Source organism: Pyrgilauda ruficollis, unplaced genomic scaffold (assembly GCF_017590135.1).
Source record: "Pyrgilauda ruficollis isolate IOZ18807 unplaced genomic scaffold, ASM1759013v1 scaffold1, whole genome shotgun sequence".
In the NCBI taxonomy this organism is placed as follows: domain Eukaryota; kingdom Metazoa; phylum Chordata; class Aves; order Passeriformes; family Passeridae; genus Pyrgilauda; species Pyrgilauda ruficollis.
In genome coordinates this window covers 7,794,268-7,807,968 of record NW_024508100.1, presented here as the reverse complement: position 1 = coordinate 7,807,968, position 13,701 = coordinate 7,794,268, and the positions used below count along the sequence as shown (strand labels likewise).

General features: G+C 38.4%; 1 protein-coding gene across 1 annotated transcript in view; it reads left to right on the top strand.

Annotated features, from left to right (window-relative positions):
- Nucleotides 1-13,701, top strand: part of STK32B (serine/threonine kinase 32B) — a 155,299-nt gene that overhangs the window by 126,072 nt on the left and 15,526 nt on the right. Inside the window, exons 8-11 of the mRNA XM_041490309.1 lie at nt 3,399-3,515; nt 4,645-4,770; nt 9,481-9,612; nt 10,385-10,449. Of these exons, the coding sequence (XP_041346243.1) occupies nt 3,399-3,515; nt 4,645-4,770; nt 9,481-9,612; nt 10,385-10,449 (440 nt within the window). The remainder of the gene's footprint in view (nt 1-3,398; nt 3,516-4,644; nt 4,771-9,480; nt 9,613-10,384; nt 10,450-13,701) is intronic.

Below are 13,701 nucleotides of genomic sequence, written 5' to 3'. Positions count from 1 at the left end.
GAGGAGTATTAAACACCTTTCTTAACAAAAACAAGCACAAACAAACTAACAGATATTATCAATTTTTCTGTACGATAATTCTCAAACCTTAGGGAGTTTTTAGACTGACGTTATTCCTGGAATGGAGGAGTTAAAGTATGGTGATAAGCACAATGCATCCTCAGTCCTAGTCACAGACAGTAGTTCTAGCTGCACTTAGAGTAAATTAAAAGAAGATTCTGATAGTTTAAATCAACCCTTTCACCAGTGACTGTCTCCAAGAAAGGAGAGCAATGAATGGTTGTTAATGGAAGCTGAACTCCCAAGACTAATCACAAAAGATCACTTTGATGCAACAATTCACTTTAAAAATGAAAAATTATATAGGATGATATTCATTTGCTGAGATTCATACAGTCTTTCCTGAATAAGTCAGGTTTGTTTTTTGGTTTTTTTTTTTTTTTAAATAAAAACATTCTATCTGAACCTGCTCAAGTCACTCAAGCCAGCTGCTTGTTTTCTCCTGAAGAGCAGCTCTTGGCTACTGAGCAAGCCAGAGGATGGCTTAGCAGCTCACACCACCCTATGGACAAGGAGAAGGCGTGTATTTTCTAAATTTTTGTGGTCTAAACAAGGCCTAAACTGACACGAGTGATGATGAGAGAGGTAGCAGTGGGTTGAGGAGATGTGCTTAACCCGAGGCACGTTGCCATCTCAATAACTGCGAGCTCCAGAGCCCCATCTGCCACAGCAGCCGATGGCTGTGGAGGCACAGTTTGCACACAAGGCTGTGAGCCAAACCTGCAGGCATGCAGCCCCGGCTCCTGCAGGTTCCCACAGCTCTGTCCAGCAGAGGAAACAGCCCCACTGCCACCAGGAACATGGGCAGGCTCTCGGAGCAGCCCACCCGCCCCAGCAGCAGCAGCCCTGGCAAAGAGGAGGCTGTGGCACGGGGCAGAGCCGCTGGACACAGGGATTTCTGCAGCTGGAGCCTGGTGCATGCTGCATGGGAAAGGCAGGAGCCAAGAAAGGATAGAGCATTAGACATAAGAAACATCACAAATTTGATTTTCCACCTCAGAGCCGTGCATAGTGTATGATGCTGACAGTCTGAATTCAAGAGGTGATAAGTAAATGAAAAATGAGTAAAAATGAGTTGTTTTTCATTCAGCTGAATTTTTGTTTTTATTTGCCTCTGCTGCTCATGGTGATCAAGGCATTTCAGCCATTCTCATTTCTGGGCTCCCGCTGCTGGGCAGCCAAAACCATGCTCTTCTTGAAATGGACCAGTAGATACAGGAGCGTGTTGTGTCCAGTACAGAGCTTTTTGCACCCTTTTTTTTGGTTACCCATAGTACAGCTAACATTTCTTAATAAGTTACATAGGTACATTTTTCTCCTTATCCAGCTGCTGGTAAGAAAGCTAACAAGACAAAACAAAATTCATACAGCTTTGCATCAAACATTGATCTTTTCACAAAGTCCAGGAAATTAAACTGTAATTAAACTGTATGATGCAAACCATGCCATGTGTCAGTCTGCTACTGAGCTACAGACAACTGCTAAAATGCTGCAATAAATGTATATACCATGAATTCAGTGGAGACAAAGTGAAGGAATGAGTAGTGGGTGGGATTCCCAGATTCTCACATTCATTGCAATGTGAACAATTAACAACAAACTTTGATCCTTGAGTGGACTGAATAGCTGAAAAACAGGGGAGATAGAGGTATGAAGGGCCTCAAAATACCAAAGCTATAATGGCCATTTATAGATCAAGATAACTAATAAAAATATTTAAAATCTCTGCAAATGTCAAAAAATCAAGATTTTAGAATGCCAATAATCTTGAAAATAATGCAAATTTTAGGGATTTTCCTGCAGGAAAAAAGCATGGGCAGAAACATCCTTAACAGAAAAACTTTTGATGATTCATAATTCCTTATAGTTGCTAATTTTGGAGTTAATTGCCATTTTCAACAATTGATGTAGAGTCTGTCTCAATGATCCTATTGATCACATTGTTATATCAAGTTAAGTCAGCAGTACGTTGCTTCTAGGTGACAGAAAGCACATAAAAGTTTCATTTTTAATAACTATTTTATGGAAATGCTACCACATGTAGGGGAAAATATATGACAGACTATTTCTAATGACAATTTTGAACCCAGTTCAGGAAAATTATGTATTTAAAGCAGACATTTAGGTCCTGTGGAATTCATATGGACATGGTATAGTTAAATTATAATGGACTAACTGAATGTGAATCAAAGCAAAAAGATTTAGACGTTCCTTGAATTTATTTTTAGAGCACCACAGTGCCTTGGAATGCACTTGGTTTCATACATATGAAAGTAAAATATACGCGTGAATTGTCCCAGAATAAGAATATGTTCAAGTCTTTAACAGATTAGATAACTAACACCTAGAAATATTCTTAAATTATAATCCTCTACCAGCACATACTAGCAAAGGGATGATTCATTTCTTAGTCAAGGTAATGAGCATCTGCCCTTTGCTGTTCAGGATATTGGATTAATAGGTAACTCTAGGTTGTTTATGAATTATGATGCATTAAATTGCACACTGCTGCCAGGATGGCATTTAGCTGCAGATCTCATATCACATATTTATCACCTGCTGGGTACAACTTAATTCACTAGCAATCCACTCTCTGCACTTGTTTACTAAAATACATTAAGTATAATTATAACAACTTGCTTCAAACACACAAGTATGTGCACAGAAAATAGCAAGAATGTAAATTTATATGTAGTACTTTATTTCCAAATTCTGCGTGTAATAAAAGATAAATCAGAAAAAACTTAATGAACAAAGTACTGCAAAGACCAGAGATTTTCTTCATCTGTAGAATTTAGGCACTGCAAACACATGACAGCAGATCCATGTAGTGTGTTAATTTTGGATTTTAAAAAAAGCAAAGGAGCAGGATTGGGAGTTGGAGTCCTTTTTTACCGTGATTCTCACACAAACTTTTGTAAGCATTTTTAATTTCTTTATTTACTACTCAAAGCTCCTTTCAGCCACCTCTTCACAATTTTGTTGGTTTAGGTTGCAAGAACTGATCACTAGAATTACAAGCAAAAAGTGGTAAACAATCCACATTTGACATGGAATGCCCCAGGAACAAAATTATTTATTCATCTCATTTGAACTGATACTTCCTTGCATGAGAGAAAAAAGGGAAAAACTTGCAGAGTAAATGCATCTATGAGTAATTGCATTCATTACAACCAAAGAAAAGCACACACACAAAGGATTAGACTTAAAATTGTTATACAATATTTTCGTGGTTTTGATATTTTCAAGAAAAACAATACCGAGCTCAGGAAAATGTGACTAGTCCGCACTCTTTTCTCCATTCTTTCTGACTTGCTCTTGATTTAACTTTGTCCCAGAGGCCCTATGAAATTCATTCAGCCACCCCCATCGATGAGATACTCAACATGTTCAAGATCGAAAGAGTTCACTACTCATCCGCATGGTGCAAGGGCATGATAGCACTACTGAAAAAGGTAAGAAAGCACAAATACCTTCTGCCCTCTGTTCTCTCGTCTTCCAGAAGCCTCTCCAACACTGGAAAAGGCATCAGACAAACACACACATTAGGCAGTCAGCATCTCAAGGATAAGAGAGCAGAGCTTATTCGAGGCTGTTCTGAATGTGAGCGGTGCGGTATTTTCTCTTCAGAAGGTGCAGTATTCTTAGGCTTAGACTCAGGCTTTTCATGGCTTCAAAGAAGTAAAAATTTAAAATTTCTTTTATTTTAAAGCTGATTCACTAGTGATAGTAAAAGTTTGGGGATCAGTAATTCTTCGTTTGTGCCCTAGCTTCATTTCTCCCCAGCTATGGATGTGCAAGTGGGACAGGGACAGAAGGACCACTCTGCCCTCTGAATTTCTGCTGCAGTTTCCAGACAGGCAGATTACAAATTGAAATGGCTGATTCTCTTCCTGTCCCATGTTGCTATAGTTGCAACAACAAAGTTGAGCCACTTTTATGTAAGCATCACTAAGCCGCAAGGCAGGGCCCTTTCTGAATGACCCTAACAATTGTTTTCTTCCTAAAAACCCAGTTTTTTGTTTGCTTTAATTGTCTGGCTACACCACAAAGATAATCTCTCTCTTTTAGGTATTTCAGATTATCAGTATTGATACTTGAACAGGAAAAATTTGTGAATGTCTGAATAGAGTAATAAAAAATATACATCTTTAGCAGCAATTAGCAATGTAGTCTTGAGTAGATAGTGCAGTGAGGTGGATAATTTTAATTGCTGCCAGTATTCTCAGTGTAACTGTATTTTCCAAGAAATTAAGGAGAAAATACAAATTGTTGGGTGTCATTGATCTGTGATGTTTCATTTTGCAGGGGCTCTTGTGTATTTGTAAGCAGACTTTTGTTGCTAATACATTTATACCCTTCATGCCTGCAACAGCCATCTGGTGGCAATTAAACTGTACTCATATCCTATGACTTATTACTGTTAATTTTTCTTTTTTCAAACTGGGACTTCTAGCATCTGTTAGAAGATTCCCTAGCCATTTTCTTACTTAAAAATATGTATCATACAATTTATGTATGTGATACATTTACTGTTCTATATGGCATCCAGCTCCTTAGAAAATGCCTTGTGCTTGATCACAGCTCCTCATTAAGGACCCAGAGTGTCGCCTTTCAAGCCTTGCAGACATCCAGAACTCTCCATACCTAGCTGATGTCAACTGGGATGCTGTTCTAGAGAAAGCTGTGACCCCAGGCTTTGTTCCTAACGTAAGTCAGTATTCCAGGTGAACAGTGTTTGTAAATTCTGACTTGAATTATCAATGCCTTTTTACTTGTTTATGCTTGTATTTATTGCTCTTCAGTGATTTACTTTGGATTCTACTTTCATTTACTCAGTCACAGCTAAGGGAAAATTAGTCCCATTTCAATAGATAGCAACAAAAACTAATTAACCTTGGTTCACTTTTTCATTCCTTTTCAAATAAAAGAAAACCTTTTCCAGACTTTGCATTTCAGCTGTTAGAGGAAATGATTGTCAGAGTTAACTCTGTGACAAAGAATACAAAGAAGACTGTTGTGGCTGTGAAAGTTAGACATTTGAATAACATTTGGAAAACTTTTTAACATCCCAGTATGCTGTTACTTTTTCACTTAAAAAATAGTGTTCCAAAAGACTGACCTATTTTCTTTGTGACAGTTTCTTACAATAAAACATTCCAATTCTGTGAGGGAATCTGGTGGTTTCTTTTTTACTGTGGTCCCATTTTGTTGGTATTTTTTGTTGGAATATTTCCTTTTTGCTCATTTTCATGTTAAATGTATTTCAGGGCCATGAATAAAAAGCAATGTGGTGTTAATATGCTGCTTCACTTTTTTCAGCCGTGTTGCACTAAAATTATTGTCCAAACAACATATTTGTAGCATACCAAAGTTTGTTTCTGTGCTTTATTTAATTATGCAACTGTAAATAAAGATGAGGGAGGTGGAATAGGTGGACCCTGTCTTCATCCAGGTGCACATCAGAGTTCATGATAAACATGATGGGGACAGCATGCAGCCCTTCAGCAGCGGAAGGTGAGAGAGCATTGCCTAATAGAGCAAAGGCAGCCAGGTGCATTGCCAAGACACTGCTCTCTGTGATTGCTGGGCTCCTTGGCACCTGACCAGAGCCTCTCTGGAAGCAACATCCTGCAGGGGAAGACAGCTGGGTGGGGGGGAGCAAGCAGGGTCTCCCTCAGGGAGCTGGGAGAAAGACCAGGAACACAGCGGGAAACAAGAACAGGAGAAGGGAAAGGCAGGCCCCTCTTCCAGGCACTCCAGAGCAATGTTCATCTGTGGGGAAATTCCTTCCTTTCGCTTTGTAGCTCAATCCTAGTGCAAGAGAGAAGTTGGAGAGGTGAATGTCATTCATTCCTGGTCATTCATTCCTAGCTCAGTCCTAGTGCAAGAGAGAAGTTGGAGAGGTCATGTCTACCAGGCTATAACTCTTTCACTCTTATTTGCTGGAATAATTGCTGTGCCATGCCAGGATCCTCTTTTACACCCTCAAGTCGCTGTCCCAAGCAAAGCAATACAGAACAAAGCTCCTTCCTGGCCTGCTGCACTCCATGCTCCTGGCGTGTGGATCTACAAGATGAGCAGAGACTGACTTTCCTCTTTTCCTTTTTTCGAGTTAGAGCTGCTCTTTGAGATATCAGAGGTGTGGACTCGCTTCTCAGGAAAAGCTCAAACAATTATTTACACCTCCTATTCCCAGCTAAAAGTTTAATCCACAACTGTCAGCTCGTGGAAAACTTCACAACATAGTATTTCTTAAGGGAGATACTAAGTATCTTTGGGTTCCCCATCCCCAAATACACAACATAGGTGGGGTTCCAAGAGTCTCAGACTCTGCAAAGATGGCTTTTCTTTTCACATTTGCTTTCATTTTATTTGTGTTTTGGCAGCATCTATAAAACTGAACGGGAAATCTGTAATATGTGAAGCAAAATAATATTCTACATTTAAAAGGAAATAGGAATAAAATGTTTCATTTATCTATCCAGATTAATCTGAAAGTCCCATTAAAAGCTCTGCCAGACTCTTCCGTGAAGAGTCTGATATTGCAGGGCTTGTTCCACCTGGTCAATCAATTGTGTCAGGAAAAACAGTGAACCAAAGTTCTTTTCTGGGCCAACATTTCTTTCTATAGAAACTTTGCAGTTTCATGAGACCAAGTTTGGTCACACATTTTCCAGGAACTTTCTCTTTGTAGCACGAGCAAAATTTTCATTGATTAATTGAGGCCACACAACATTTTTCAGCCTTTGGTGAAATGGTGAACTGGGACCCCTGTGACCTGTGTTTTGAAACCAGAGAGTTTTATAAATTCTGACAGCTTGCTTTGACTGTCAGGAGCTTGTCTGCCTTCTACAGCTAGGAGGGCACACAGGAGGCCCGTGGGAGCAATGTCCCATAGCTTAATTTCTAACAGCTCAATTTGATTCCATAAGCATAGTTCCTACTTAACTAGCACATGTGTTCCTTTATAGCTTAGTTAGTTACTTCATTTTCAGCTTGGAGTAATAAATTGTTGTAGGGTTTTTTTAAATGTAATTTGCTTTTATTTTTAAAGCTTCAGTATTAAGGGGATATATTTTTAAAGTACTCAAATCTAAAAACTATGGATGCTCAAGGGAGGAACTGATATTGATGAAACCTAAGATTTTTTTTTAAATAAATATAAATAAGCTGTGAACTGCCAGTAAAAAAACCCAAATATATTCTACTAAAGCTGGCTGGATAATATTCAGGAAAAGGCATCAGATATCTAAACATTGTGCTCTGACTATACAGAGTTTGCTAGGAATAAAAATAATGGAGTGATCTCTAAACCAAATGTTTCATTGTAGGACATGACAAATTATACAACTAGTTTCTGATGTGATTTTGCTGCTTAGTGTCTTTGCTTACCATAAATATCTGTCATTTATATATGACTTATTTTAGTACTTCCACCTTGACAGTGACAATGGTGTGATTGAACTCTCAGAAGTCCCAGAGGAAAATAGGTTGCTTTTAACATCCAATTCAAATTGTTTGCAAATTTTTTGTGAAGGACTTCCTGGTATAACAAAGAATTTTAAAATTTGATTCAAGCACCAGAAATTAGCATAACATTTTTTTAATGAAGAACCCAAAAGCAATTTAAGTAGTATGTGTAATGGGTAAGGAAAACCTTAATAAAGTGGATAGAACAGAAAAAGTATAATAGATTAGAATAAAGCACCTGATTGGGAAAAGCCAGCAATGATTCTCCAAGGACAAATGGGATTTTCCAAACCTTATCATATTCAATGACAAGGTGACCTGCTCAGTTGTTATGGGGCAAGCGGTTCTCATTGTTTACCTGGATTTCTCTAAGGTGTTTGAAACAGTTTCCCACCGTCTCCTTTGTGAGAAATTTAAGTGTTGTGGTATAGAAAAGTGATCCATGTAATGGGGAACTGGCTGATGGGCTGCACCTGGGGGAGGTGGAAAAAGATCCTCCTCAAACTGGGAGCCTGTCACAAGTGAGGTCCCCCAGGGATCAATACTGGGACCAACACTGCTTAATACCCTAACATGTGATGTGGATCATGGGATCAAGTGATCCATGAGGAAGTCCACTGATGATTCCAAGCTGAGTGGGGAAGTGACACCTTGGGAGAACTACCCTGCAGGAAGACCCTTGTAGGAGTGGGCTAGCAAGAACCTTATGAAGTTCAAGGGTTAGGGCTTAAACCTGGGAAAATACAGTCCAGGGGTGTAGCACAGGGTGGGATCTATCCAGCTGAGGAACAGCTCCAGCAGCTCTGGAGGTCCAGGTGGACACCAAGCTCAGTGTGAGTGACCAGGGTGCTGCCATGGCAAAGAAAGCCAAGGGGATGTGGAGTTGCATCAACAAGTGCACCACCAACAGAGATAAAGAAGTCATTGCCCCACTCAGCACTTGCCAGGCCACACCTGAAATACTGTGTTCAGTTTTGGTCCCCACTACATAAAAAAGATGTGGACAGGTGGAGAGGGTCCAGAGAGATGATCAGAGGAGTGGGAAGTAGGCCACAAGAGGAAAGGCTGAGAGAACTGGGCTTGCAGAGCCTTGAGAAAAGAAGGATTAGGGGAGACCTTATCACCATATCCCACTACCTAAAGGTTAGCCACCAAGATGGAGACTCCCTTTTTACAGGGGATCATGGAAAAGGCAAGGGGTATTGGGTACAGGTAACTCTTGGGAAGATTCCAGCTGGACACAAGAGCAAAACTTTTTGCAACATCAATCACCCATTTCAATAATCTGCCCATGAAAATGGTGGATTCTCTAAAATTGGGCTGTTTTAAGATCCAGCTGGACAGGTTGCTGGGCCATCTTGTCTGGATTGGGCACTGTGGTTTTGACCAGAAAAGTCTGACCACATGATCCTTGAGATCCTTTCCAAACTGGGATTCTACAATACTGTGAACCCTTTTTTATATAAATGCTGCTAACCTGTGAAGGCCTGCCCCTTCCTTTGTTCTCATGGACAGCATCTAAGTAAATGAATCCACTGCAACACTTCAGCAAATCAGATTTCAGCAAGGTCTTAGAGGTACTCCCCAGCTCTTCTGCACTATTACTGGTGTCACAATTACTCTACAGCACTAACTGATATTCTGATGAAGACCCTGGGCCAGATTAATCTCTCTCACTGGGGTAACATAACTTTTGTCACTCTAAGAATATATCTGTTTATAACCAGGAAGAGGATCTAACTCTTTATAATTGCTTTTTAATATGATTTTTATCTTATCTCCCTTATTTAAACTTTGAGCATCACTTCAGGCCTAAAAGGACAGTTTTTATTTTACAGATGTGATTGAGGAGCTGGTTCATTATTACTGCCGTTAACACTTGCCAAGCAAATTAAAAAAAAACCACAATGATGCTTCAAAGAGTAACTTTGAATCCTTTTGTACCAGAAAGGAAGACTGAACTGTGATCCCACATTTGAACTTGAAGAAATGATTTTGGAGTCCAAGCCTCTCCATAAAAAGAAAAAGCGACTTGCCAAAAACAAATCCAAAGATGGAGCTAAGGAAACCTGCCCACTGGTAAGATGGGGACTGTGACTGCAGCCAGTGGTATTTTATTTACACTCTAATAGACAAACTCACTTATGTTCAGCTTTATCACCTCTGAAAATAGACTCAACCTCTCTCTCTGTCATTTTATACATTGCATAAATCACTTCCAAAGCAAGATGAAAAACAACCATTTATTTCAGTCAAATAGTAACAACATCTTTAAGCTATAATAATTTTTAAGATTATCACAGATGCTCATTTAAAATATGAAAAACTGTTGCCAGTTGCGAAAAACACTTCCCACATATGGACAAATAGTTACAAAGAGTATTTATTTGCTACTACTACCCAAAATGAAAAGTATGCAGTTAAAAGGCTTGTTATTTATAAATATGATAAAGCTCTCTCTTCCACTCTTGACTAATGTGTGCCATATAGAAAGATGCATTGTATGAACAGCCAAGAGTACCAAGAATATTAATAATAATTTCCAGACTTGAATTATCATTCCAGTGGGGTTTTAAAAATTATGCTGCTACTCCTAATGATTTTGAATGTTCATGCAAGCTGTTCTTCCTAAAGCTATCAGATGTAAAAATCCTCAGGAATTCTTTGTGAGAATTCTCTTCCAAAAGAATGAGATTGATTGTGCCATCACAACCCGATTTAATGAGTCTTCGAAATGCCTCTTGATAGCATTCATTCATAAGCATTTTGTTCAGCGTTGTTTGTGTTGTTGTGATCTTTGTCTATGATTTCTCATCTTTTTTAATCAACCTATTCATGCTGTTTTTTAAAGAACGTACACCTGCAGCAGTGCTTGGAAACCGTTAGGAAAGAATTCATCATATTCAACAGAGAGAAGTAAGTGCATTTCTTAATGCCTCTTTAGCATTCAGTATTAAAATTAAATTGAGAACTATTTTTTTTCTCTCAGTGTAAGGGAGGGTGATTAATGATCACAGCAGCAGAGCCTAAAAGACTGGATTTCCATTGATTTCTTCCTCTTATAATCTCTGGTGTGATGGTTTTGTAGTTCTTGCATCTCTGCAAGCAAGCAGAAGACCTTGTGATGAAAGTATGTTAGAAATATAAGGTAAATGTTACTGGAACTCCCCAGAGAAACTGTCAGTAATTAAACAGAGGAATGCAATAAAAGATACTGCTTTTTCACAACTCAAAGAAAACCAAGGGAAGTCATAACTCATGAAATTTTAATGATATGAACAGCACTGTTCTGACTTGGAAAAGCTGTTCATACTTCCCCACTATTAAAAAAAACCAAAACAAAACAACAAAGTGTATTCCAACCTTAACTATTTCAACAAAGCTAGGAATTGCACCTCTACCAGACATGAAGCAAGAACTTCTAATCTGAGGGTCAGTCAGGGCTGACAGAAGCACAAGACATTCCCAGGGATATCAATAATCTTCCTGGTTCAATTAATGCACTGCCTTTCTTGTAATTACTGCCTCTGAGTTGCAGTCATTATGGACCTGTTTGTATTAGCAGATACAAGTCATAACAATGGGTTTTTTTGTGTCTTTGGTCAAATTATTGCATTTAATTCAAGTTTTTGAATTCAAATTCCATGTTTTAATTTGATCTAATTATATATGCAAGAATTTCTAATAGAGTTGTGAGATGTTAAAAATGAATTTAAAAGTTGTGACTATTTTGCTTAATGCATACAATGCAGGTAATTACTGTCTCTGTAATTAAATCTGAAAAAGGAGCTGTCAGCTTTGCACAGTTCACACAATAGCATGAAGGAAATTATGCCATGATCTACTTTTCTTCCTGTTACAATCTGTGGGACATTTCTGACTGATATAGACTGCTCACAGAAAGTACAAGGTCTTAGAAAGAAAAGGAAGGTCCAGCAGATTCTTCATGTTATTTTGCATGATCTCTAGCACAAGAAAGCCATTGGTTGCTGTAAAAGCCATAAAGAGGAGAAGCCAGACCAAGTCAGCCCATAGAAAATTTTAAAGAAGCATCTTGGTGGGTTCCCTGAATTAGCTGAACTAGTGAATGCTTGAACTTTGTAGCTTAAACCACAAAATTCAAAATAATTAAGATCATAATAACAAGAATAGAAAAATATTACATTAGTTAATCAATTTAATGAGTTTCCTAGAAACTGTTCATACAAGTAATTAATTTCCAGGCATTACTCTCCCATCAGCTCTAGAGTCATACATGAGGCATATCCAATATGCAGCAATTTTTTGAAGTTAGAACAGCAGGTATTGTAAGACACTCAAAATCTCATTGGTGTGTTCACTACCTTGAACAATTTCTCTTGTCATGATTTTACTGTGTTATTCTTAAATCTTTTTATGCATAGGATTTTTTTTTGTTTGTTTCTTATTGCACAGCTACAGTAACAACACAAGCTATAAAGAACTTTGAGAGGCTGATGAGAGATCAAATTTAAATGGATTACAAGTAAAATAGAAGCAAAAGCTAAACATGCACTTCAATCAGAAAAAAAACATGTGTTTTGGTCATTGCTAGATTGGCTTTGACAAGGTAAAGGAAGAATATTAAGTTTAGACCTATAACAGATCCTGCATTGTCTAAAGCCAGATCACAACCATTTCTCTTTAAAATTGCATCATAGCTTAAGAAAGACATGGAGAGACTTCTGTAATATTTTTCAAGGAAAAAAATGTTAAGAAGGGGGGAAGCAGATGTCAAATGTTTGAAGTGCAAAGTGAATTGAAGTTAATGAGAACAAAACAGGAGCAGTGGCAGGAACAGATGCCATCATGCCAGAAGAAGCTACGCAGTATACACCAGAGGAACTCAGGGTGGGTTTCCCCAGACCTTCTGTGCCCTCAGGACTGGATGTACAAGCTGAGTCTGTGCTTACATGGGTTTCCAAAGCCACATGGCCCATCTAGTTCTTAGGAACAGCTGAAGATGCTGAAAGATGTGAACCATTTGTTCCTACAAATATAATACATATTAAAATGTGATTGTATCATTAGGTGAGGTGTCAATCCCAAGCAGGCCTTCAAATCACTCTCAGATTAATGCAGCCAGATATTTTGATATTCTTCTATGTTCCTCTACATAGTAACTGTTGAAAATATCTGCATGTTTTCTTAGATCTTCATTATATTAAGCAGCAAAAATCTACATTTTATTGCCACTGAATCCTTCTGTTCAGTTTACTTCAGTGTCACAGAATACTACATAAATACTAATAAAGGATGGGATAAAAATAGCATGTCTTTCAAGGGAAAAAAATGAGACTCTCCAAACTATAAGGATGCAAGGATAAAATTCAGATGCTTCTCACTGAATTACATAAAGTCAGGTGTTAATACATAGTTAATTTTGTGGCGTTAGCCATCACAACTACACAACATCTTGCAGTCCAATACTTGTAAAATATCTGCTATGAAAAGCAAAATCCGATTTTTTGGAATGCCTTGCTGGTAGTTCTACTCTGTGCCTCTTTTCTACTGTGTGTCTTTCATCCTGCAGCAGACACTGCAAATCTTGCAATGTGTCATACTTGCTTTTTCAAGAAGCTCAGGAGAGTATCAGAAACCCTTAGAATGCAGGTGAGAGGAGCAGGGGGAGGTAGGGAAAAGGCCCTCTGTGCTAAAAAGAATTTAAACATTGTGAAAGAGACGGAGGTATGTTAAAAGTTTTTCTTAACGAAGACAAAGACAGAATGTTCGCATTTTCTTTATTCTACTGGTTTCTGTATTTAAGGAATGAAAAATCGGTATTTGTAGGAAAGTTTTAAGCAGGGATTTCATGGACAAAGACATGAAGTTAGTGATTGTCAGCAGTGGGTAAAACAGTTAGATTTGTATCCCTTACACAGTCCTGATCAAAGGGCATCTTCTGTTGACTATTTCAGTTGGATGTGAGCTACAAATTAAAACATCTGTGTGTGGGTGTGTGGGTGTGTGGGAGTGTTTCGATGTGACATGGGGGTATGGCATCCACAGTGATATTATCTTCCAGTACCTTCAAGACAAGGGCACACATTGACCTGATCCAAAGTAAAATAACAGGAAAATCCTTTTGTAGGATTTGTTTTCTATTGTTAAAAGTGTCAGTGTAGTCTCTTAGTTTTGAACACATAAACT